The 27123-nt window shown below is 45.4% G+C and overlaps 1 protein-coding gene across 1 annotated transcript; it reads left to right on the plus strand.

Moving 5' to 3' along the window:
* The first annotated feature begins 2256 nt into the window (after positions 1-2256).
* On the plus strand, positions 2257-21858 carry C8A (complement component 8 alpha subunit). The gene is made up of 11 exons (XM_008633060.2): positions 2257-2481; positions 4463-4559; positions 5525-5669; positions 6789-6933; positions 8509-8698; positions 9952-10152; positions 11455-11695; positions 16015-16143; positions 16766-16923; positions 18965-19187; positions 21075-21858. Exons 1-11 carry the CDS (start codon positions 2369-2371, stop codon positions 21224-21226), a joined length of 1794 nt encoding a protein of 597 aa, XP_008631282.1. The 5' UTR covers positions 2257-2368; the 3' UTR covers positions 21227-21858.
* Positions 21859-27123: the final 5265 nt, after the last annotated feature.

A 27123-nucleotide genomic window follows, 5' to 3' on the forward strand; every position in this document is an offset into this window, starting at 1 on the left:
AGCTCTGTGGTGGCAATAGCCACAAAGTGATGATGCAAGCTCACTGCCCACCCCTGCCAGTTCACAGCCCTTTTTCCATGCTCCTGAAGACTTCATGGCTCATCCTCCTGAAGGTGACTGCATCACCATGGCCAGCATGGCCAGCACTGCAAGCCAGAGGTCCAGAGACTTAATTCAGGTTTGGAGTCAAGGATCCAACACAAACGTTTTAGACACATTCAATTCACAACGTTCTAAATGGAACCATAGCTTTTAGATATATTTATATACACACCACTTTTGGAACATAACACATCTGAGAAAGGTTCTTTAATTTCACCTCTAACGTGGAGTGCCTTGCTGGCTGCTTAAATCTCTCCTTCACACCTCTCCTCCAGACAGCCTCGCCTATCAGTGAGAAATTGGTGTTGTGCCTGATTGCACAAACCAGCCCAGCCTTTTACCTGGGAGATGCACCACAAATAACTTCTATTATATATAGGGGGTGTTTCTGATGCTGCTATCAGAAAAGAGAAGATATAATGCTTCGACAGCCTTGCTTAGAATGCTGAGGAGGCACCTGGCTGTTCAAAGCAGCCATTTGTATCACAGGACAGGCCAGGTTTGGATGGAAGGCAGTGGGGTGCATCCCCACCAGACCTTTATAAGCACAGCTAGAACCTTTTTATGTCGTTCTGTCTTAACAGCCACCTGCAGAGAGGCTGTGATGCGTAACGGGGAGGTGACGAGGGGGATCGCCTCAGGCCAGTCACATTTGCCTACTTTTTCTCCCAGGCAAAAGCAATTTAGGTTTAATAGTATATTAAAAAAATATTAAACCCCTTATTGGAGTTCTTCCTGCACAGGCAAAGAGAGGAGAAGGACTTTCTGAGCCCATCTGCAGTGCATTAGCAGGTAAAGGATTGCATTAACGTACTCCCGAAGGTCGCAGAAGGGCACTTCTCATTTCATTTCAATACTGAGTTTACCCCCGTGCTACACTTCTCAGTGTTTAGCAAAGACAAGCCCCAGGGTCACTCTGAACTTTAATTACATGAAAATAACCTGCTAAGAGGTCCTTTCATTTTGATAATTTACAATATCAGCTATTGAAAAGAGCTTTGCAATTGATTTGGGAAATACACGAAATGACGCTTCCAGCCCAGCCTTTTGTGGACACAGGACAATTCACTGTCTGCTTAACAGCTATAATAGCCCAAGACCAGACTTTCCTACAATAATTACACTTTCTCTTTAATTTATTGAGGTTCAAACTTCCAGTTGTCTGCTGGGAACACTTCATTTATGCATGAAGCATCTCAGCCCACTTATGCAGAAGAAAAAGCAGGGAGAAACAGGCACTTGTTGGAACACACAAGTCTCCATAGATCTCTTACTCTTTTTTTTTTAACTGATACCTAATGAAGGTACAGTTTCCTTGTACTTTTTTGTGCCTGCCCAGGGCCCTTAGGGGCATTTTGGAGGCTGTGAAAGCTTGAGGAAACAGCTATGAGGCAACTTGGGCTGTGACCAAGTACCCCTTCCATGGCCATTTTTATTTTCTTCCAACACAGCAGAACTAAATATTGTCATCTTGTGACTATCATCTTAAAAACAAATAACCTGTTGTGTTCTTGATTGCTGTGGTATTGCTTTCCTACACTTGTGCACATCCACTAAGATGCCACCCAGCTAAAACCATTAGAGCCACCACGAGCACATGGGCTTGCACGTGGTATGGCCACAACAATTTCAGATGTAGGGGACATCTTTCTCCCCCCAAATCACTTTAGAGAACAAGGAATTCAATTTTCATGTTGCAGTGGCTGTGTAGGGCCATCGAAAAGCCAGGTGATAACTCACATCAGCTTTAGAAGTGGGAAACTGCCTCATGGGGCTGGCAAGGGGAGGAAGCTGAACTGACATTTCCTTCACGTATCTGGAAGGTACATGTTCCTCATAACACAATTTTGTGTTAATCTTCAATTTGCTGTACTGGGAAGCTTTTCCCTGGTCAGCAACCAGACACATCAAAATTACAGGGAAGTCACTGCGGGAAATAACATGAGTTTCCTCCTCCTTCAAATTAAAAGGAGGGTGCAGGCTGGACAAGAAACACACTGCTGCAATAGGACTTGATTGACTTTAATGTGGAAACAGTTGCACAGTTTAATATATTTCCTTGCCAGAAAACAGGGAATTTGTTTCCAAAAGGGCAAAGGCCTCTGGGATGTGTCCTGATTCTTTGTGATTCGATCTGTGCTGCTGTCAATGATTTACCGCAGCATTTCGGAGCCCGGTGGGCTCTGTGCTCCTTCCAGCAGTCCTGAAAACTTAAAAGCTTTGGTTTGCAGCTGATCTATAGCAAACATTTACATATGGCAAAGCAATGTGGAGGAGCCTGGGTCAGCTCTGTCCCTTGATCCTGTCTATGTGCTCACTGGTTTTATCGCCAGGCCAGGCCACGGCGTGCAGGGAGCTTCAGGCATCGCCTTCCCAAAGGTAAGTCTGCTCCCCTTCCCAGATTTCCATACAGGAATTACCAGCACGTCAGTCAGCCCATCAGTTTTGTCCCAACTTGAGGCATGTGCACAAAGCTACCAGAGAGAAAAAAAAAAAATTGGCAGTTGTCCAAAGCCCAAGCCAGGCATCGTAATTCCTTCTTAAAGGAACTGTTTGCACAACGGTTTTTCTTTTACAGATGACTATTAAGCCTTCTTAAACTTCCTTACCAAAATTACCATGCTGGGTTTGGGCCCTTGAAATGAGTTCTCTATACAGGATGATTTATGAGTTAATATTTTTCATATTCTTTTGCATTATAATTATTTTACATTTGACAACACGAAGCTAACAAATGCATGTGAGCAACCCAGTTTCAGTCCAAGCCAGATCCTCATACCTCAGTTTTTTTCCATGAACAGTATTATTAACCTATCCGAGTGTCACTTGGGCTTTGAAGGAAAGGAATAAACAAGTTACATTCTTTCTAAAGCTATAGTGTCATGATAGGGAAATGGGTGGATTTTTTTTTCTACAGCTATTAATTTCAGGCTTGTTGTAAAGGCAAATATGATTTAGAAGGATCAAAAAAAGGTATCAGTGATAATTGGAACATGGAGACAAGGAGAAGGCAGAAAGGAAAAAAACTGTGGCAGTGATACACTTAATTATGAAGGCTTATTCCGATAATCCCTTTTGAAAATGAACAAAGACGAGATTTTTGATGTTTGATGAACTTATCAAACAAGGCAGAATAATGAAGAGGTAAATGTAAAATCCAATCGAAGGTGAGCCAATTAAGTACTTCGCGAAGTGCTGAAGGAGGCAGCCCACAAATCCTCCTGTCAGAGCAAAAAGGCATCAATACCTGTGTGTCCTCCAGCTCTGGGCTCCTCTGCAGGCTCCTGGGTTTTCATCTCACACACGGATCTGCACCCACAGGCTCCCTTACTGAGATGCTGTGGCTTTCCTTTAGTAAATCTCTTCCCCAGCCTCTGATGAATCCCCCATGAGCTCCGTACCTCCCCTAATTACCAATATTTCTCCCTGGACTGCAGTCTTGTAAGTAAAACAGACTGCTCATTAGTTAATCACCAAAATAATAATAAAAATAATAATGTTCTGACTCAGAACAAACCCTCAAAATGCTTTGAAGGCTGTGGCAAGTGCAGGGTTGCATTTGCACGCCACAGATTCTTCCTCAAGACAAAGAAATGGCTCATACAAATGAAGGTTTTAGGAGTAGGGACAGAACTAGAGATTGTAATGACTGGGCTGGGAGACAGGAGAAGTATTTTCCATTTTCTCCTTTTATAATATCCCTTTAATTATTTTCTTCTTCTCAGAGTTTATGTATTTTGCTTCAGAAGTACTCAACCAACAAATTCTTAGTCAGCATCCTTTGTACCTCACTCTCTCAGCACTGTTGGTGTAGCCATTCCCAGAATTCCACAAAGCCCATGGAAACCAGGATCTCCTTTCATACTTGCCAGGAAAAATCCCAATCATGAGCTCACATTGGTGTAAAGAAAGTGATGTCAAAACTGGCTCAGTAGTGATAAGCATCCCTGCTCCTGGAGATTGTGATGTGCTTGTGATGTGAAAAGAAAGGCAAAAAATCAGCTTTTCTTTAAAACCTGTCTCTTCACAACATTCCTTCTCTTTTCTCAGGATGTTCGGTCTTATGTATATATTTTGTATATATATTTTTAATTGTAATCTACCTATTGGAATGGGTGAGGATCTCTTGGCAGACCATGAAACCCAAGACAAAATCCCCAGGTACTGCACCTGCAGCATCTGATCAATTCTGATGGTGAATACTTGGATGGGGCACCTTGGGATGCTTCCCATTTCCTATGAAACAGCTTCCTGGTGGAAAAACACACACACACACAGATAATTTTCCCTCTTCCAGCCTCCATCCCCTCTCAAAACACTGCTTCAAAGACCTTAGACCACTCTCTCTTCCCCTCCCTAGAAGAAGCAGCAGAGATGTTAATTCTCCAGCTCCTGTCGACTGTCAGCTGAGCCAGTGGTCAGGATGGACTGATTGCTTCCCTTGCCAAGAGAAAAAAGTAAGGATCCACTGTAATGTATTCATTTATCTTCAGATGTGTCTGTGATGAGGATGTACACACATTAATTATATATATTATACATATTCATCATTCTGAAGCATCCAGTAAACTCATCCAAATATGATGGAAATGCTCCTCTGCTAGAGAGGCTCTTACTTACCCTGGTGTAAACTGGGGAATAAATTCATTCGAGGCAGCAGAGCAGGAGAAGCAAAATCAAGGCAAATGGTGGAAGAATCAGGCCAGAATATTTGCCCAAGACTTTCTTCCTTTTCTATCTCAGATTTAATTAAGTATCCCCTGCTTCTTAATGCAAATAGTCCAGTGAGAAGAGATTAGAAGCAGCCTTCATGCATCAGCTCCTGTTCTCATATTTTTATATCATTTCACATATGTCTTCATAGCTCGAGAATTTATTTTCAAATACCTGGCATAATTCTGCTTTCTACTGAGTTTATGTTATCCCTGCATTTTTTGTTCCTGTTCTTATAGGCAGTATATTATCAGTAAATAATATGGCTCTATGGCTCTTCTCCCTTTCCTTACTTTCTTTTCCCTTCCTAGTTTAAAGAGCAGCAATTCTCATTAATAATCCATCAGAAATGTTGCAGGATCAGTGTTGTAATTAGTGTCTGTGTCCATCTGAGCCTGGTGCATTGCAGGACAAAGCATATGCAGCTGGAAAAATGCCATATTTTTCCAAGGTATAAAGCAGAGATATTTTTTAAACTGCCATTCCATTAAACTCCCCTCTATGTTCATGTGTATGAACTCCAGCCAACCTGAGCTCCAAACTCTCTGCTGACTCTCCTCCCTGTATCATGCACAAAGTCTTGAAGCAACACACACACACACACACACACACAAAACCAAGAATATAGACAAAAATGATAGTTTTGATTGCTTTATGGCTTGGGGAGGTGATGTCTCTGGGGGATACAAGTGGCTGTGTCTCTGTGCAGCACCGGTACCGGCGGCTGGTGCAGGCAGCAGAGTTTGGAGGGCGACGCTGCGCGGGGCACCTCTGGGATGAGCAAGCCTGTCGAGCTGAGACAACGTGCACAGGGCCACCACAGTGTGGGCAGGACTTCCAGTGTGAGGGAACAGGTGAGTGAACCAGGCACAAACCCCGGCCAGAGAGGTTTTGGTCCTGGGAGTATCAGTCCCCTGCCCTGGGCAGCAGGAGGGTGAACCAGTACAAGAGAAAGCAGGAAAGTTCCCCTCTTTAGTGTTTTTCCCTCCTTTAGTGTTTTTCCCCCCAGTTTTACAGAAATCCATCCATGTCGCACTCGGATTTGGGTAGAAAAGGAGGCTGTGTGACATGGAAAATGTGAATTTTTCAGTGGAACAAAGAGAGAAGGAATATTCTGCTCCAACTACTGTGCTGTGTGCTCACGCACCCCTCCGCGGGCACAACGCTCCCGCAACGCGTCACTTTCTCCCCTGCTAGAGACAGAGTTCAATCATCAATCCAACCAGCAATCTGTTGGGGTGATTTAGTTATTTTTAGCCATCTCCAGCTCTGAGGATTAGGATATAAAACGGCTGTTCTCTGAAACTTTGACCAGCCTTGACAGATTTTTGTTCCTACACAAATGGCTCCAACTTCCATCCTGAGCGTTTAACGAAAATTCTATTCAAAGTTGGAACCAAAGGTCGGCTCTGTGACCAGCTCACCAGCTGGAGCAGGTTATCATCATTCCCCTGGGGTAAATTAAGCAGTGCCAGTTCCGTCCTCAAGGTTTTATCCACACTCCCAGAAGCAAAAGCCCTTCCACGCTGCCTTTCCTGCAAATATCCATTCTTGCACTCTAATTATTGCAATAAACTCCCCAAATGCTTCCTGCAATGGGAAGAGAAAAAATTGCACTTTAATAAGATGGAGTTGACTTCCTTAAGCCAAGGGGAGAAGCTATTCCTATACCAACTTTCCAAGACCATAATTTTAGAAAATTAAGTCAGGACAGCGAGGTGATCTCACCTTGATTCCCACCTGGCAGAAGCCCATGGGAGTGGCCAGCTTGGACTCTGTGCTGTGTTTAGGTCACAAAGACCTTCCGCAGGAGCTTGAAAAAGCAAATTCCCAGTGGAATAGCTCTGTGTTTAACACCCAGCATGACTCCTTGTGGCCCTGAGATGTGGGTGAAAAGCAGCACAATCAGTGCAAGCTGCCAGCCAGGATTTCTGGAGGGCGGATAAGCCACCGCCTGCATCTGTGCACTTTAGGGCGCTGCATCAAACGACATCTTGTGTGCAATGGAGACAGAGACTGCAGAGATGGGTCTGATGAGGATAACTGTGAGGATGAAGATATTGAAAGCCCTTGTGAACATCTGTTCCCAATCCCAGGGGCGGAAAAAGCAGTCCAAGGGTGAGTAATTAATCAATAGCCGCTCCTCTCACAATCAAACCAGGATTATGTTTCTTATATTGCTCTTCCTTAGTAATAACTGTGATCCATGAATTGATAGAGGGCTGTACAGAACCCAAAGGGGAGGTGCTGTCCCATGTGACCATGGGTAGCAACGAGGGTTCATTCCAGCTTTTATTTCAAATTCTGTCTCAGATCTGTTACCTGACCTTGGCCTCTCCCAGCCACACTGTACCTGTGATGCCCTCTTTAATACTCCTGTACAAATATATCCCAGTTACCTCACAGCTTTCTTCAGTTGTTGAAACCAGTAGACAAAAGCAAACAGCAGACTTTGGAGATGCAGAACCCTGCTGGCATTCATCCTTAAGGAGATTTAACTCCAGGATTTAGGACTTCAGAGCACAGATTCAAGGCAGAGAGCCTGAGCTCCACACAAGTATATGTAAATACTCCTATTCACAAAAAGTGTTTCCCTGTTCAGTTTCAAATTTTGATCAGGTACTGCAGGCAAAAGAGAAATCCAGAAGAACTTGAAAGGCAAATAGTGCACTGCGACATTCTTGTTGTAAATTTTGTGTTTTAACCAAGCTACTGCTTCATTTGGAGAACACGGCCCTGCCTGTGACAGGGGTTGGAACAAGATGATCTTTAAGGTCCCTCCCAGCCCAAACCATTCTAGGATTTTATGAACATGGGCTACAGGATGAGAATGGAGCCAGCTGTTGGATAACTTTCCCATCAGCTCAATGGGACACTCTCTGGAGTCCATGAGATAAATGTCTCTCTGGCCCAGGGCCTGGGATGGTCCATCCAAAGTTTTACAAGGCATGCATTAATTTTCACTGAGAACCCTGCTTAATTCTGCTCTCTGAGGTGTTTCTCCTGCAGAACACACAAAAGCAATGGCATTTGCTATCTTACTCCTAAAGATGGTTCCCTGTTGAGAAGAGCAGTGCTGCTGCCTAGTTTAAATAATGCTTTCACTTTGGGCCACGGAATTACATGAAATACTAAGTAATAGGAGGGATTTCAGAGGGCAGCAGCTGTGAGGGCTGGAGAGCAGGAAGAAGGAGGAATAAGGAAATAATAAGTGACAGACTTGGCAAAGCACAGGCTTCATGTCTAGGGAGGGTGTTAACTACCCTGAGAAACGGGACCATTATTAAAAAGAAAGAGATGAAATTAAGAGAGAAAATAATTGCAGAGAATGCCAGGAAGCACTTTGTGACAATGAGATGCATTAGGCTCAAGAGGAACCTGGAGGAATTCCAGGACTTTGGGACTTTCATGGCTGTGCTTGCAGGGAGGGGCTGGGCAACTTCACTGATTTCTTCCATTTCTCGCATCTGAGTCCAAACTAATGTCTTGGAAATAAAATGGGTCTTTGTCTCCTGCTATCTTTGGGAAGGAGACAACAACAAGATAACAAAGCCCACCCAACTCTAAGTTCTATTCCAGATCCTCAGGAGGCCTGAGGATAGATAACCTGTAGTGTCAGCAGAACCTGTGACAGAGACTGGGGAAACAAAACCGGAGCTATGGGTAACTTCCTGAACGCTACTTCTTTCCAAGATACAACATCCTAACACAGGAGGAGAGGCAGAACATATACGACCCTGGATTTTTTGGAGGGTTCTGTGAGTACGTGTATAACGGGGAGTGGCGGGAGCTGCAGTACGACGCCGCCTGTGAGCGCCTGTACTACGGAGACGACGAGAAGTATTTCCGCAAGCCTTACAACTTCCACATATACCAGTTCCTGGTGAGTGCTTCAGGAGGCCAAACTTAGCAGTAGTTTCCCAGCAGAAAGCCAAACTTCCCACAAAGATATTAGGTACATTCCATCATTCTCCGTAGGTTGTCTTTAAGGTACCTCAAGGGGCACTTGATGGTGTAAATGTTGGTTTATGGCACGTCAAGGAATTAACGTGCTTTATCACCCAGGCGTCCCCACTGCTTCCTCTGGCCCAGTCAGAGCCAAGGGAAAGGTGTTTTCTCTAAATTCTGCTATTAGTGAGCTGTAGAGCTTGCACCAGCCTCTTGCCTCTCTAGGGATAGAGTTGGCCATGTGTAAAATGGTACCGATGCTGCTGGTTCAATCTTTGAAAGCGTTTTATGTCTATGGCGTGGCTACAAGGGGCATAAATCCCAATTCTGAGTGAGACAGGGATCCTGAAACCCACCACCATGGATCACAACACCTATAGTCCACGAGGTCACATCTGATGTTGGACACTGATCCAAGCAGACCAAGGATTCAGCTTGGGTTTCCCATGTTCTAAGTGGGTGCCTTGGCCACACTGTTGAACATTCATCATGTTTTGTGACATGAATGAATGAAAACACATTAACCCTGGGAAATATTACTCAGTACAAGTAGCTTTCATGTCCTCCCAGAAGGCAGAGTCCCTTAGTCCCCTGTTTGAACAGTGGGGCTGGCTTTTTACAGAGCTGGCAAATGGCACAGCCCAGATTCAGCAGAGCTGCTCGATTCCATGTGCCAGCAAAGCAGAGCTGTCAAGGAAAAGGTCACTTCTCTAAAACACAGGCAAAACAATGTTTGTTTTCTAGCCTTGCCATTGTAAATAGATGTTGATTTTTTTTTTTTTCTAAATAAATTCATCCAGAAGCAGGCTGGAGAGAAAAAAAAAATCAGTCCAAATCGTTAGGATTTGGCAGAGCTGTAAGGAACTGGAAGAAGGGTTTTATAATGGGAAGTGTCAGGCTGTCTTAATAGGTACCATTACCAGCTCTGGCTTTGAGTGGGTAAACACAAACTTCTTCCCTGCTTGGAGATGGATGAAGCAAAATGCTTGGCTTTATCCACATTTTTCACGTATTTCCAAATGAAACGGCAAGGGACTTAATTCCTTATTCCACAATCACTGAAGTCAGTGCTGGTGCTGTCAGGAGCATCACGGGCTTCAACAGAGGTACTATCAGCTCCTTCAAGAAGTAGTGATTGAAAAGGAAGGGAAGCACCTGAAAAATTAATGTCTGCTCCTTTCATTTTAGGCTCATGCTGATTCTGGATTCACTTATGAGTTTTATGACGATTCAAAGGACCTGCTTGACGCCCTTAAAAGTGATAAATCCAAAACAACGGGCTTCACCATTGGAATTGGGCCTGGCAGAGCAGATGTCATGTTAAACCTGGGCCTGACTTTATCAGGTGGCAAAGGATCCCTGAAGAATTTCACAGAATACAATGAAAAGGTAAAAAAAACCCAACCAAATCAGTGATGCATCTGCTCCAGTCGTATCATCTGTGCATCGCATGGTCTGGCTGTAACTTATGTCAGTTTATTCTCTCAACTGCATTTTTTAACACAGGGTAATTGTACCTTAATTTGTTCATGTAATTGCAAATGTATGATCGTTAGTAATCCTGTTTGCTGTTCCTGGTATGTTTTAGCAAACAGGGAGTGGGAATAAAATTGAATTACGGAGTGCCACGGCACATGTCATCTCACCCCATCCTGTTTCATGGCTACATTAAGCACATAAATAAAAAAATGCTTAAAAGTGACGATGAGGGAGGAGGGAATATCAAGATGCTGATCAAAACAATTATCCTCCGGGAATGATCTCCGGTAGCAAATATATCTTGCTCAAATTAATACGAGCTGCCTTGTGATGGGGAAATAGGCTGCTTTTTACAGGACGTTAAAATACCACGCTGAAAAAATAGCACCTGGTAATAGGGTGTACTTCTCACACAGGGTTTACATCATGGACTGGCTGTGATGACCTCTTTCCAATCTAATAACATGAGTGCTGGTATTTCCCACATTTACTGTGCCCCATCTCCACTTCTCTCGTGGCTGCTGACAGAAAACAATAAAGAAGAATTACTTTGATGGTGTTCCAAGTTAAAATGCCCTTAAAAGCTGTTTGAAATGAGCACCATTATAGTATTTACTGTGCCCTTGTCCAGACTCACATGATGTTTGCAGCTAAATGATGATCAGTTATTGGAGGAATCATTTAAAGGGCTGCTCATGTTGCAGTGGAGATTGTCCAAAGCAATGGCAAATATAGAGGTGGAGGCTTGGAGCTGGTGTATATCCAGGAAATTCTCCCTCCATCAGCATCTTCCTGGCCAGGGAATCTCCCCTCTGCTGGGCTGGGCTTGACCCTTGTGCTTTGTCACTGATTGAGGCTGTGAAAAAAGCAAAAAGGGAATAAACAATATGGAAAGGAAACCAGAAAAAGAAATGGCAGAAATGGAGAATGGAGGGGAATCATGTGGAGCCCAAGTCTGATCGTGTTCACACATCAATTAAAAAAACCCCCACAGTATCCAACTCCCCAAGGCCCTCCACCTCCCTCCACAGCACGTAAGAGAGAGACTTTAAAAACAGAATTACCATTATTTCATTTAAACTTGGGCTTGTTTTCATGCCTTCAACATATATGGACAGTCAGAGACTCAGGCTTTCCCCTGCAAGCCTAAAGACTAGAAATTCATTTGTTTAAATTAATGTTGACTGCAGCTCCTCTTTCCTTTACCTACAGGATGTTGGATTCATTAGAGCTGTGACCAAGGTGCAGACAGCCCGCTTCAAGATGAGAAGGGACAACATTGTTTTGGATGAAGATGTGCTACTCTCGCTGCAGGACCTCCCAGACACCTACAACTATGGCATGTATGCCAAATTCATCAACGACTACGGCACCCACTTCATGACATCTGGCACCATGGGGGGTGTCTTTGAGTACATCCTTGTCATCAATAAGGAGGAAATGCGAAGAAAAGGTCAGAAAATCAAATATATATCAAATAATATATCAAAGTATATTCTCTGTTCTCAACTTTCTGCTTTGAACCAGGTATTTCCAACCTGGTGACATTACTAGCCACATGGCCCGGGATTAGCTTGAGTGTCCCAAAATGTGCTTCCTGCGGTAGTTTAGGAAGGAACCTGAGCATTATTTTCTCCATTTTTTTCAGTGTCACTTGCTAGTCTTGCCCCATTTCTTGTCATCTTTGTTCACCATGAACGCTGCAAAGCCATCCAGAGCACAGCAAATCAGCCCACTCACATTTTAGCCTGTTGGGAGCGAGGGCTGCAACTCTCTGTAAATGGAAATATCGCACTGCACTCGGCCATACCTCTGCCACTTTACCCTGCTTAGTGCCACATCTGAAGACTAACAGACCCCTGTTAGCTCCAGTTCTCAACAAATTGGAGTGTATGAGGCTGGAGAGGCCTACCTCTAAATCTCAGTTAGATAAAATACCCACTGCAGACGCCGAGAGCGTGAGAGTTGCCATTGCTGGTGAGTCAAAATGTAACATTTTTCCTAACCAAAAACATGGGATGCAGAAAAATAATATGGGATTTTCACTCACTAACCAGGTTGTCAACTTCTGTAAAGGTGTCAACAATGCAATAGATCCCACTTCCCCTAAGGGCCATCACTCTGCTGTGCTGAGGGCACCACTGCCTTGGTAACTCCAGGCCAGACACTGACGCAGAAGGAAATTGTGATCTTGGACAACAGGTGCAAATTGCTGTAACTTTGGTAATTTTAATAATTTTCATGGTTCTGACCCAGATTCTGCCTCTAGTCTGAAATGGTTTGGCCCCATCAGCATTAGGATAACTGTGCACTCCGTATTTCACATTAGCCATGCCAATTTTTCCTCAAGAAATTACTGATTGAGAGAATTTTCATCAAGTTCCTGAACCTCTAATGTTTGGAAACATGATGCCTCTTCAAATCACTTCTTCACTTTGAAGGGTGAGTGATACAGAAGTGAATAAGGTCTTGGCAAGCAAGTCTTCGGGAAGCACACTGCCAATTTCAGAGGAAGAATTAATCAAGAGCATGTGGAGGGAGGCTATTATTTTGCTTTATCTTGTGCTTGCTGTGTATGTAAGGAGATTTACTGCTACGAGATGCCTTATCTTAGGAAAAAAGGACGCTGAAGTCCAGCAAAAGACAAAAATGTGCCCCAATAGGGATGTAATTTTCATTCGAATGCAGCACCATTCTGTAATTTTCATCTAATCCAGGCTCTGCCAGGAAGTCCACCCTTACCAAGCCAGCAGTGCTGTGTGTCACACAGTGCTGACCCAGAAGGACCCACCTGCAGTGTGTGATATGCCACTGTCTGAAAGCATTTAGTAAAAAAACCCTGATTTCTCTAATGTTGATCACAGCCATGCTTGGAGGCTGTGTTTGCAAGAGGATTATCCTCCTTGCCTGAGGAATGGTTAGGATCAGGATGTAAGTGCTCAAGTCTTAAAATTAGAGCTTCCTAAGATGAGTGAAGCTCTGAAGATGCATCACTGAGTCCCCACAGGGCTGAGCGTGGCACTGCTTTAGATCAACCACTGCATCCTGAGGGCCCATCCAGCCCACGAGGCTGTTTGCTAAATGCTCTGGAACAGAGAATATTCATTTTTTTCATAGACCAGTGACTAAAGCACAAACTTGGGAAAAAGATCCCTTGGCTGAGTCCTCCCTAAATGAGACACAGCTCAGGTGGCCACTGAGCATCTGGGTCGGCATAGAGCTGGACTTTGAGCATTTAGGAAACCTGAATTTTGAAAATGAAATCACCTTCTCTGTTTAGACATCCACAACTCGCTGCAGAGCTTAGGGCTGCAGTTTTGCTGCCAGACCCATTCCCAGCTTTCAGGCTGCAAGGGCTTATATGGATGTGGTCATGAGTGAAATAAATACATATGTCAGAACGAGGTCCCTCGTTGCTCTGCCATCAATATTTTTCATTACTTGTTTTTAAAATAGATTGTTATGGTTCTATTATTTAGCAGAAAACAGTATAATGTGTTCACACATTACAAGAACATTTATGGGAGGAACATTATGCGCGGAGTAAATTAGAAAGAGTCTTCATATATTCTGATTAATTCAAAATGCAGCAGTAAATCTTATCACTCGAGCACATTTAACTATCGCAAATTATATCATATTAAAAAAAAAAAACCCTATCAGGGCTCCCCCCCTCAAGTGCCAATATTTACTGTGGCCACCCTTTTGCAGTGATAACCACTTTTCATTTATCAAGACCCGATCCTGCTGCGACCAATAGCGAATGGTATCGACAGCCCCTCACTGAACATAATTACTCAACGGGAACCATGGCAAATCAATTAATCAGGGTGTTCCTCAAGTTTAATTTTATGGCACTCCAGCACCAAGATAAGCAATCACTCATGTTGCTTTGGGTGAATGAACTTTACCCACTGTGTTTACAACTGTTGAACAGTTTAGTACAAGTAATTGAGTGCTGCACATTTAATCTTTCTCAAGGGCCCAGTTTTGCAGTGGGATGCAGTTCCCACTCAAGTCTGGAGCATGTCTCAGCTCTCACCAGTTTGAAGCCAGGACTTGCAGCCCCTTTCTCAGGATGCTGAGAACTTCCCCAGGCTTTGGATCCACCAGGCCAAGGAGCAGATCTGTGCCCCGGCTGGCTCCAGTGAGCCTCTCCTGCAGGGTGTGCAGAAGGGAACAAGTGTGCAGTTGACATCCCAGAGGGACCTGGACAAGCTCGGGGCCCATGGGAACCTCATGAGGTCCAACAAGGCCAAGCGCAGGCCAAGGAAGGGGATTCTGCCCCTCTGGTGAGGCTCCATGTGCAGTGCTGCACCCAGCTCCAGGGTTCCCAGCACAGGAGAGAGATGAAACTGCTGGAGCAGGTCCTGAGGAGGCCACAAAGCTGATTAGAGGAGTGCAGAGTCTCCCCTATGAGAAAAGGCTGAGGGAATTTAGGTTGTTCCGCCTGGAGAAGAAAAGGCTCCAGAGAGACCTCACTGCAACATTGCAGTACTTATAAGAAAGACAGGTTTTTATCAGGGCCTCTTGTGATAGGACAAGGGGTGATGGTTTTCAACTGAAAGAGGGTCAATGTAGATTAAAGAAGCAATATTTTACAATGAGGCTGGTGAAACACTGGCACAAGTTGCCTGGAGAGGTGGTGGATGCCCCATCCCTGGACACACTCAAGGCCGGGTTGGATGGGGCTCTGAGCAAACTCATTTAGTTGAAGATGTCCCTGCCCATGAAGGGGAGGGGGCTGGACCAGATGGCCCTTAAAGGTCCCTTCCAAGCCAAACCATTCCAGGATTCCACAAAACCAGAGCTGTGAGTGTTTGAGCAGTATTTTCAACACAAGCAAGGCAAGGCACTGCTCCCCAGTGCTGAGGTGAGGCCATTCAGCAGACAATGCTCCAGGTCAGGGCTTGGACAGAGGTTCAATCCTCAGACCATTAAACCACAACCCACAAACCCCACTGAGCTCTGTGCCTCCTTTCAATACCATGGTATTGATCACCAGGCTCCTTTGTAAAACACTTAAAGGTCCTCTGACAAAAAGAGCAATATAAAAGTTACCTATTACTTACAATACCTGCATTTACTGAAATCAATGGACTTTTTAACTACCAAAGAAGACGGCCTTATATTTGCAGTACACTGAAGTGCTTACATAAAACCAGGCTGTATGAAATATGCACATTGCTTACCTTGGTGAAACCACCTCATTAGTTCCCTTCTCCCCTCTGCAGTCGCTTCATGGGTCTCCAGTTACATATTTTCATGATGTATGTGGTGGTGCTGGCAGCAGCAGGCAGCAAAGCTCTGGCAGCTCTCAGCACACAGACCTTTTCCAAGTTACTACTTACGGTGCTGCTTAAGCCATTAATAGGTGGGTCAGATCCTGAGTTTAGGAAAATTAGCGAGGATCTATTAATTTCAGCTGCTGTTCCCAGCTTTACCCTAGTTATGGTTAGTCTGTAAAAAAAATAAAGGTTTGTTGTTAAATATATAGATCAAACAGGACGTACGTGCCTGACGCCTTGCGTTAAGATTTTTACTTTCTTCTAATATTTTCTAAGGAAACAAGTTTTACACCTATTATATGATAGGCCCCACATACCCCAATAAAATATTGGGGTTTTCCACTGTGGTCTGCCCAGAATAGCTCTTGACTTCAAAATACAAGCCATGAAAATAACTGAATCTTTTCTTCAATTATAGAAAAAAGAAGTAAGAAAACAAACATCATGAGTCACTGAATTTACCTGTCTACTTTCTGTTTTGCAGCCATTAGCACCGAGGAGATAAGTGCCTGTTTTGGCCTGTTCTTCGGCATGACAGCCAGCAAGGAGAACCTGAATCTGAATGCAGCTCTGACATACTCTGACTGCAAAAAGAAAGGATTTCGGAAAGCTGGTACAGCAGCAGGGCAGGGGTCTGTTGAGGCACCTTGGGTCACTTGTTTTGGTCACTTGGGCATGGGGATTTGAGTAGGGTCACACAAGGTGTGAGGAAGGGAGCTCTGGTGTCATCGCCCAGAAGAGGTAGGACAGGTAGCAGAAACTTTGGGTCCAAGTCTCCAGGAGTACTGATCCCTCTTAAAAGAGCAGGAATTAATGTAGCAATACCATATTAGAAACAGAGGCAGTGGGGTGGATGGGAGGCTGCAGTCCTCAGCAATGACAGACTGGGCATGCACGGCAACTAAAAGAAGTCAAAATTGACTATAAAAAGCACTCAAAGAGGGTAGGAGCCACCAAATTTGTACATTTCATAATGAGCTATAGACAGTGTGACCTACTGCCCATGTCCTACCCAGAAACCAAGGCTGGAGGGGTGCAGGCTCTTCGGGTCTTATCAGCTTAGAGGATTTGGGATGAGGGCTCACCCCACAAGCAGGGAGCACTGGGCTGCCATCGATCCCAGGAGCCAGATCCCTGAGAGCCCCCTGCATGACTGATCTCACCTCCATTTAGCAGTTTCTGGAGCCTGTGTGGAAACAGCAGCTAAATAATACGTGTGTAATTCAACTTTCCAGATTCTGAGAGCCACAGTGCAGTTGTGGAAGATATTATTCCCCGGATTAGAGGAGGAGATACCAGTTACAGCGGAGGGCTCCTGAACAGTTGGGATGGCAAAATGTATCATCACTGGGGAAGGTCATTAAAATATAATCCTGCTGTTATTGATTTCCAGGTAAGGCTTTTCTGCAGTTGAAGAAACTCTGCCGCTCTAAGGAATGAAAGTGTAGTCGAGCAGATCATTTCGTATTTTTATTGTGATCCCATCACAGAACAAGATTAAATGTAATGGGCCACTGATCTGGTAACCTCTTATTCATTTCACAATGGGGAGTACATCTCCCACCGACTGCATCCGCAGGGAGACAGACAAGGAGCTTAATGCTGGATTAGTGCCAGGTTAAGTTTCTGATGTGTTCCCCAACAGCTTCACAATGAACTACAGTTGTATTCATCCCTATTATTCTCCCTGGTGCTGTCCGCTCTCCTGTATAAGCTGGGGACACACAGGGGGCTGGGGAAAGCATTTTGTTTCCCCCCACACAGCAAAGGCTCTGCATAGACAGCCCCCCTCCAGGAGTTCTCTGAGCAGGGAGCTCCTGGATACTTTGTCAAGTGTGTCCTGTCTTTCCCCACACTCCACAAAGAGGGTCTGTAGCCATAAAAAGCAGCAAGGCTCTACTCTCCCTTTTGTTCCACTGGATGCCCCATAAAATGGGAAGATCACTGAAGCACCTTATAGGGCTTCTGAGGGGGGGAGGAGATATGGGCAAGCAGAGGGGATGGAAAGGGACAGAGAAGAGCAACCCTACGAAAAAATAATCCAGGGTAGAGCTGGCAGAGGCATGAGGGGGTGGCCACAACTCCTCAGCTGTGGTCAGCAGGACCACAAGTACCCCAAGACGCCAAGACCGCTGATCTGCTCCAGGAGCAGCTGTGGCATGTGGGGGAAGGACCTCTGTCACGGCAGGGACATGCTGCCATTTCTGTCCCTCTTGTCTTCATCTGAAAGCAGAAAGCTCTGACAGAGAGTGGGAGAAGGGAAAATGGATTTGGGAATTATCTGTGTTATTGGCAGGGCAAGAAGGACTGTGCAAGCTTTCCTGGGCAGCACCTCGGTGGCGGAAAGATCTGATAAGACTCAAGTGCTTTCAGATCCAGCTTCAGGTTATTCACCTTTTTGCACAAGTTCCCATCAATTCTGGGCAAAATTTCTTGCAGTTTTCCAGTAAACCATGCACTGACCTCTCTCTTGGCTGCTCCAGAGCTGAGCAGTCACCTTGCAACTGGAGCGGCCGATAAGCGCCCGTGTCCACTTCAGCAGCTCTTATCTGCAGCCCCCTCAGTTTGTCAAACAGGCTTGTGCAAATTTGCCTAAGAGCTCTTCCCAAAGCCCAGCTGATCCTGATCTTCCCCATGAATCACTCTCACTGTGCCTTGCACAGTGAGCTGACACCCAGCTCTTCTCTGGAACAAATTCCTGGCCTAGACAGAGAGCGTTTGCACAGCTGCATCGATGGACAAACATAAATAAGTGTCCTCAGACAGTCCCAAGTTTTTAGCTTTAATGCTCATTTGAATATTAATATTCAGTTGGGCAAGTTCTAATTGCAGCTGCCCATACTGGCCTATTTTTGCTGACTGGTATACAGGAACTGGATTTTGCTGCTGGAAAATATGATGAGCGAGTTACATTCCCAAAGCTGTAGATGACAGTATTATTTCACTACATCAAAGGGCAAAAAATACATAGGCAAAATTCCTCATTCTCAGCATTTACTGGATATTTCACAATCTGGCCACTGCAAATGATAGGATGGCAATAAATTCTGATGATACCCTCTGTCCAAAGCTCTTACCAAAACATTTTCTTCAAAAAGGCAAAAAGCATGCAAGAATCTCAGGGATTGTGACAGCACTAAGAAATCAGTCAAAAAAACGGGCTTACTGGGGTGTTTTAATTTATCATTCGAATCCATACTAAAACTCCCAAGCATGTCCAGAAAAGCCAATCTCACACAAACCTCCAGGATGAGGAAGGTTTTGGAACGGTGGTTTCTCACTGGGGCAGCAACACATTTGCATGATGTACATGCAGCTGTCGAGGAAGACAAATGAGTTTTTCCCGAGTCCTGAATTCATCCAGCAATGTCACTGCATCCCAGTTGATGCCCAGCTGAAATTGTTTCCATGCTATCCATCTCCATCCCCCACAGCTGCAGCCCATCCACGAAATCCTCCGCAGGAGCAACCTCGGCCACATGGAAACCAAACGGCAGCACCTGAAACGGGCTCTGGATGAGTTCCTGCTGGAATTCAACCCCTGCCGCTGTGGAACGTGCCAGAACAATGGGGAGCCTGTCCTGGTGGGAGACACCTGCTCCTGCCAGTGCCGCCCTGGCTACAGAGGCCCTGCCTGCGAGCAGACTGAGCGCCGAGGTGAGAGCCCAGGGTGCAGCAGGGGAGGGGCAAAGGCAGCAAAGGGGATGGATTTCCCCCTCCATATGGCTAATCCAACAGCTCCTGGCATCCACACATCAATCCCACCTTCCCTTCTGTGTTTTGTTGCTGCGTTATCCTGAGCAGCCCTGCAAGAGACTGAGTTTAGCAGCTGAGGACAAAGGGGAATGGCTTTAAATTGAAAAAGAGCAGGGTTAGATTAAAGAAGAAATTCTTCGCTGTGAGGGTAGTGAGGCCCTGGCACGGGTTGCCCCATTCCTTGAAGTGTCCAAGGCCAGGTTTGATGGGGCTTCCTGCGCTAGTGGAAGGTGTCCCTGCCCCTGGCAGAGGGGTTGGAATTAGATGTTCCCTTCCAACCCAAGGAATTCTAGGATTCTATGGCTATTACAAACAGAGTAGTGGAAATGAGGGTGTGTTTAATCGCTGGATTAAATCCAGGAAATCCTCTGGAGGGCTCATGGCATGCCGCTAAGGATGGCTGCTCCAAGGGGGAGAGCATAAACCTCAACAGACAGAGAGGGGAGGGAAGGGGAAAGGCTCAGGTGAAGCAACTGCTCACACAACGTGCCACCAAAAATGCCGTTTTAGTAAAAAATTGCTACATCACCAGATTTCCCACCCCCTCCTGGGATGCGTTTTGACTAGAGGGAAGTGTCTATTCTGGGGTGAAAAAATATGTTTTTCTGAAGTGACAGGCTTATATTTATGTTTTCTTTGTCACTTTCTATACTATCCTAAAAAGTTAAGTGGGTAGCAAAAAAAGGCGAGGTCGGAACAGGCTCTTTCATTTCCAAAAAAAGTTGCAGTTCTCTCTGGATATTTTTGTCCTGATTCATGATGACAAAAAAAGTCTAAATCTCAGCACATGAAGCTGGCAGAAAAATCCATCTTCAGAGCAGTTCCACCAGGCAGAGCTCCAGGCCTTCAACCGTGGGCTCACCAACAGAAAATCAAAGCCGTGATGAGATAAGGAGTTGGAGCAGAGCTGGGGAGACAGTTTTTGAGGCTGAATGCCAAAGCTTAGCTTCACTGACTGCAAAGTGGGTTTCTTTAAAAAGCTCAGGTTCTTTAAGTTGTCTCCAAATCTCAGGAATTTGCTTGGGAACCTCAGGACCCGCCACCAAAGCAGCTCACTGAACTGGCCAGCCCTGTGCTCCTTGATTTTCCCAACAGTGGGGACAGGCACACTTCTAACTCATGGGCAACTTTAGTTTCAAATTTTCACTTCCAAAACTCATTTAAGACCAAACTAAATTTTCTTTTTTTTTTTAAAAAGCACAATGTTCCAGCAGATGGAAAACCCAGCTTTCCAGCCAGCACTAAGTAAGAGCACACACATCCATTTGCGCTGTCTGGATTAATAAACTGCCCAAGCCAGGCATGAAGGCCAGATGAGTAAATAAAAAACGACAGTAAATGACAGCCATCAAGCATTCCCATCATTCAGGAGCACTGCTATAATCCATAGTATCGACCGCTCCTGACAACTCAGTCTGTACTGTAATGAAAAAGCTTTGAAATGACCCATCTCCAAAAGGACTTTACACAACATCCCCACAACATTCGGGGACTTTTGTCCCTCTGCCTTGGTCAGAGGTGAGCAAGTTGCTGCAGAGAGAGCTGTGAGCTACCCTTTGGGAAAGGAAAACCAAGACACAGGCTTTCAAATGAGCTGAGAAGGAAAAGAAACAACTGTTGGTGTTTGGGGTGATGATGTTTCATCTGCCCTGGCTTCGAAGTGCCTTGATCTAAACAGCCTGGGCACAGCTGGGATAGAGCAGGGAGTCCATATCCAGAGAGGTTTCAACCAGACCTGAAATCCCTTTTTTTGGTCTGTTTTTCCCTTTTTTTTCTATGTGTCTGCAGGTGGAGAGACGGACGGGCGCTGGAGCTGCTGGTCGGGCTGGTCGCCGTGCCAGGCAGGGACGTCGCGGCGCAGCCGGCAGTGCTCCAACCCTGCCCCGCAGCACGGTGGGCAGCCCTGTGCTGGGAGAAACCTCCAGAGCAGAGCCTGCTGAAAGCCCAAGGTGCCTGGAACAGCGTGGTTTGGAACCTGGGCTGGGCCATAAATACTCCAGGCATGCTATGGAATTATCCCCAGGAGAGATAATTGATTGGTAAAGTGTTTCTATACGTGCTGAATTCACTGTGTAAAACCTGACCAACTGCTCCCGTGGTTTTGCCCCACCAGATGGGATGGGAGTCCCACCAGACAGGATGGGAGCCCCACCAGTGCCCAACACCACTGCTGCAGCACAGGAGATGGCAGAGAATCCACCCAAAGGAGGTGGTTTTGCTGCGGGGTGACCGCGGCGCTACAGCGTGTCATGAAATAAATTCACTGCGAGTGTTTACATAACTAAGCCTGACTCTCAGGGAGTTTATATGTTTCCCTTTGGGAAACACATGAAAAGCTCACGATCTATGCAGTTGGTATTGACATATGTACCATGAAAACTTTTGGAAGTTGGCACTGTCAGATTTGTAAGTCCAGCATATTGGCCAGGGCTGGATTTCCTGCAAAGCCATATGCTGCTCTGCATGGAGAAGGCTTCAGCCCAAAGATGCTGAAGCATCACCACAAAATGTAAGCCCGAGCTGATGAGGAATTTTAAATAAGTAAATAAAGCAATAAATAGAGAGGCTCGAACGCAACCGTTGGGCAGAGGATGTTCCCACACAAGCAAAGGCTTTTGCTCTGTAAGATCAGTGATGAATTGACTATTAGCACGCAGGCATTTTATCTCCCAGGCACACAGAGCCTGAGAAGATGCTAACAGGCTGCTTGATTTAAGGGGCTTTTTTGAATGTGAGACGTAAATCTCAGCACAAGAATGCACACAGTATTGAACTGTGTCCAGAGACCACGGCGAGAGCCAGCAGCTCTCTCTTCTTAATGAACTGCCACAAAAACCTGGGATGGACGGAAGGCGAATGGCACTTCATTTTACTGAGCTTTTCATTACGGGGGGAGAAGGGGGGGAAAAGCCCTGAGAAGGAATCAGCCATTATGAACAACAGCACCAAAACCTCAAAGCACAAAGCAGCCCTTCTGTAGACATTTGAATGGAGAGAGGGAGTAGAATGGAATAGTGGTTTAGTGAAAGAAATTGCTCAGGTGCTTGGAAATGCTTGTTTTTCAACTGTGTGTCAGTGGGGATTTACAGGCTGACACTCAGCTGATGTAAATCAGTGTTGCCCCTTCACTGCAGCTGATTTATGGCACCTGCAGATCTGGCCCCATATTTTCTTTTGTGGGCATGTTTGCCAAAGGCCAATTTTTTCACCACTTCTCTTTTGCTTGTAAATGAAACTACGGGCTGAAAACAACAAACCACGTTGTCTCAAACCCTGAGATGGATTGTCCTGTAAAAAATCCCTTTGCTGAGGGGCAAAGCCATGGCCTTTTGGGCCAACTTTGCTATTCCGGGTGAAGGAGCTGTTCACCCAGAGAGGAATTTGCTCCTGAGGGCTTGAATTTGATGTCTTCTGTGTCAGGAAATGCAGCAGCATGAAGCACCCATGGATTGGTGTGACTTAGACATCCCAGAGGAATGTGAAATGTAGGATCACAACAGGTGATTTAATGAATGCTGCTTGGCATTGGGCTGCCAGGTTATGTGGAAACACGAGGCAGGGCTCTTACAGCAAGGACCAGTTTGGCTCACAAGCAATTCTTACCTTTACATCGACTTCTTAGGACTCAGGAAAATGCCTGCAAGTAAATGAGTACAAAGTCACCTCAGTCAGAAAGCCAAGTACGCTTCTTTTTTGACCAGAGGGGAGAAATTAATGAACAGATCTGATGCCTTGGAGGCTGGGAAAAGATGGGGTCTGCAGGAAAACAACCTGCATCCTCAGCTTTTAGAGCTGTTTCTAGAAGGATAAATCACAAAAGAACCACAAAAAAACCAAAACCAAAACCAAAAGAATAAATCCAAGTGATTAAAGAAACTGCATGCAAAATACCACCATGAAACATATAAACAAGAGCAAAAAACCTATGTTTTACCTGCAGTTGTTCATTCTCATCCCTCACCTCATAGCCCAAGGCACTGAGACACAAACCCAAGGGCTTCCTTCAAACACCAAAGGCAGGTGGGCAGTGCCCCCCTCCTCCCCCTCCACCCCAGGGCTCAAGCATCCTCTTGCTGAAACCCAGGAGCAGCGAAGCTGAAGTCAGAAGAAAGGAAGAAGCTGCCTGTAAGGCCTGGGAGAAAAAAAAACACAAAATAAAGAAGAAAAGATTATGAGCAATTACACATTTACAATGGCAGTGGAAGAAGCTAATATATCTCGTGCTGAAGTGGGCAGTGGAGAGTTGTGCAAGATGAGATAAGCAGCAAAAATGTGTGTTTCTTAGTTAAACTAAAAGCTTAGAGGGTACAATAAAACGCTGCAGTTCCACCCGGCTTCTAATGAATGGATTTTCCCCTCTTGCACACTGACATACATTTGATATAGTTATTTATCCTATATATTTCTGGCGGCATATTTCCCAGGAGACCTTGTTTATCTCGCTCGTAAGCGCATGATGGATGTATGGCGCTTTGGATAAATGGTATCACAATCAGATATTTTTATGGATATAGGCAAACTGGGTTATTAACAAAGGAAGGGCAGAGAGGAACCAGCACGCAGAAGAAAATAGGAAATGATTGATGACAATACACCTGAGGTTGCAAGGTGTAGGCTCCAGATAACCAGCTAACAGAAGAGGAGATAAGGGCAATGCTTGAGACAGAGCTGTTTTCTACCTCGGGGTCAATGTCACGTCGGCTGCCCCAGCTCCTGCGTCCCTCTGAGCCTCAGAGTTTGGAGCAGGCAGAAATTCCCTGGCAGGAGCAGCTCAAAAATTGTTGTCTTCCTTTTTATACAGTGGAATGCACAGGCACAGGGAGCTACAAAACATTTAATCCCACCACAAAAACCTGAAACAAAAGAAATTCCAGGTTCTGGGGAGTTTGGGGAGGGACTGGTGTTTGTTCTCTGTCATGCCCAACACAGTGGGATCTGTGGTGCTGAACTACAAGTAAGTAAAAATATTTGTTTATACTGGCAATAATGACAGTATTCAATGCTAGCTTTTTGATTTACAGAAGCAGGAGGTATCAAAATGGGATATAAAATGAAGATAAATCTGCAGGCAGGATTTGACCTGAAGTCTGGCAGTTGTGCTGGGTGCTCACTGGGCTCTTCAGCCACCAGGGTAAAACCAGGAGTTGGAAATCTGGGGACTGTTTACACCTCTGCATGGACTTTCTGGGTTGCTTTCAACAAAACATCTCCATGTGGGAGAGAACCTGGGCAGGAACAACTGCATCCATCTAGCAGTGGGAGAAACAGGAGCGTGGTGAAGTAATTTAGCAATACTGAATTTGCAGGTCCCCAGCTGCAGCCTGGACCACGTTCCAGCCTCACAGGTAAAGTGTCTGCGTGATACGACACAACAGGGAGCACATGAATCCAGGCTGGAAAGCAGTCCAGAGTCCCACTGCTGATGGAGACATTAGGGGTGGCAAGATTCAAGCTGGTTTTGTCCTGGGAAAGCTGGATATGGCAATTACAACTCACCTGAAACACTTCTCTGGGATTTTCCGTAGCTGCTGTACCACAGCAGCAATGTCTTCAAGCAGGGAGGTGCAAATAAATACAGCCTCTCCGTGTCTATCCTATTCTTTTCCTCAAGAAAACTTGTGAAAATACAACATGGGAGGTAGCAGAGCCCACTGAGACCAGTATCTTAAGCAGAGGGCACAAGCAGAGCTGAACACGTGCACAGCCGCCTGCAGCCTTCCCGAGCCCTCACACGTGGGTTATTAATCTGAACTTACACTGGGAGTGAGAGTTAGGAACACCAGTAAAAGATGGTACCAAAATTTAATGTGAACCAAAATGAAACAATAAAAGCTTCAGCACAGTATTTTTTATTGCCCCCCAGGTTATAATAAATCATTAGGTAGGCGAATCAAAGCACAAAATCACAAGGACAAGATAAAGTTATGTCCTTTATGGGAGGCTTTTAAGCCTACAGGCTGAATATTCAACCAGTGCTGAACTCATTCTTCAGTCAGACTATCCTGATGATCTTGACGACTGTCAAATCTCTCCTCTCTTCCTCCAAAACCCCGGCTGCCCAAATATACAAACTCAGGTACTGCCACCACTTAAAAAAATCCGGGTTTTTCTGATTTGGGAACAATTCAGGTCACTACACTTGGCTCTCCTTGCCACAGCAGTGGAGAGAGGCACCACTGCTGTGTGTTTAACCAGCTTGATGATCAGGAAAGGTGGTTAAATTTAAAAAAGCCACTTGACTCATCTGAGAAATGTCCTTAATCAGATTACACCGATGATTCTCGAGAAGGGCAGGCAATGACACTGCAGCTTGTGTCCTCAGAGGCACCCATGAACCATGCTCAGGGTCCTCATCTCCAGAGCTCCTACACAGCCCCTGCAAAACACTTGGAGGAATATCCTACTTCACACAAGCAGTGACCTCTTTGATCATGACCCAAAAGAGAATCTCTGGGCAAATTTCCATCACACAAAAGATAGTGCAGCTATGCAGTGGAAAAGGGAAATGTTTTGGGTTGGCAGCTAAATGATGAAGCCCATAATGAGTACAGAGCCCTCTTGTTTTACATATGCAATGTGCTCTGCCTTTCTTAAAGCTGTCACAGAAGCCCTGTCGATAAGTGTGGAGGCGGCATGAGGGCTACAACTAAATGCATGTTCCATTGTTCAGATGTCAGGGAGCCTGAGCTGCTCTCACAGGAATTACATTCAGACAACGTCAGTCTGAAAGGAAAGGAACGGGCAATACCAGCCCACCATCAGCAGCTCTGCTAAAAACCCTTGGAAGAGAGTTTGACCTTGCAGATGTTGGAAGACTCACAACACTCATGAGCAACTTTGCACTGGTGGAATTGTCTTTTGGAGCAAAGGTGTTGCTGGTTATTTTGCAGCAGGCCCGACCAAATGTTTTTGCAAAAACTATTAACCACCAACAAAGCTGTAGGAGGCAAGGCCCTGGAATGATCCAGGCTCATGGAATGGTGCACAGTGTTTTAAGTTCCTCTGCTGTTAGACCTGGACTGTGACGCACAGCTCCAGGGATGGCAAACCATTCAGTCTGTCTCTTTTCACAGTGAACTCTCCCCAGGTCAGATGTCCCACCCTGGGTGGACTCAGCAGCAGTGGGAATACTGGCCTTTATGGGATCACACTGATGAACCAGAGCTTGTTTGGGGCAAAGGCAGCTACTAAGGGCAGAAGACCTCAGGGGATGTGCAGACAGCTTTTTCAAAATGTTCCATTTGTCCCAGGGAAGCTGTGGCTGCCCCTGGATCCCTGGAAGTGTCCAAGGCCAGGCTGGGCAGGGCTTGGAGCAACATGAGATAGTGGAAGGTGTCCCTGCCCATGGCAGGGGTGGGAACAACAAAATAAATTGGGAAAGCAGAGTAGTAAGGCACAGTGGCTCTAAATGTCACGTTAGACACTGTTGTGCTCATTGGGATTTAGGCTTTAATGTGCTGTATTTTGCTCCACATGACACAGCTGCCTTCACAGAAGCTGTGCATTAGTGCACATCCTGCTGCATGTAAGATCAAAGTGTCTCTTCTTATCTCAAAGGAACCTTCAACAGCAAGACAGTACAATTTGAAATCATGCAGCTACCAAATGCAGACAGAGATAAAGCTTGTCTCATTGCAATAAAGACAGGGAAAAGGCAAAATATTGAGGTCAGTAAGCACATTCAGTCCCATGGGACAACTGCATGTCCAAAGGTGTGGCTCCTAACACCCTCCCAGCTCCCACTGTCTTCTGAAACGTTTCTGACTTGGACGAGACCCATGGGCAGAGCAAGGCCAACTCAGAAATTCAGTGAGGTGATGTCTTCCCAAGCAGTCAG

Source organism: Corvus brachyrhynchos, unplaced genomic scaffold (assembly GCF_000691975.1).
Source record: "Corvus brachyrhynchos isolate BGI_N302 unplaced genomic scaffold, ASM69197v1 scaffold34, whole genome shotgun sequence".
Classification (NCBI taxonomy): domain Eukaryota; kingdom Metazoa; phylum Chordata; class Aves; order Passeriformes; family Corvidae; genus Corvus; species Corvus brachyrhynchos.

Coding starts and splice junctions, on each gene's coding strand:
- C8A (XM_008633060.2), top strand. CDS start 2,369: ATGTGGAGGAGCCTGGGTCAGCTCTGTCCCTTGATCCTGTCTATGTGC. Junction 16,144..16,765: donor GAAAGGATTTCGGAAAGCTG/GTACAGCAGCAG, acceptor TCAACTTTCCAG/ATTCTGAGAGCCACAGTGCA. Junction 16,924..18,964: donor CTGCTGTTATTGATTTCCAG/GTAAGGCTTTTC, acceptor CATCCCCCACAG/CTGCAGCCCATCCACGAAAT.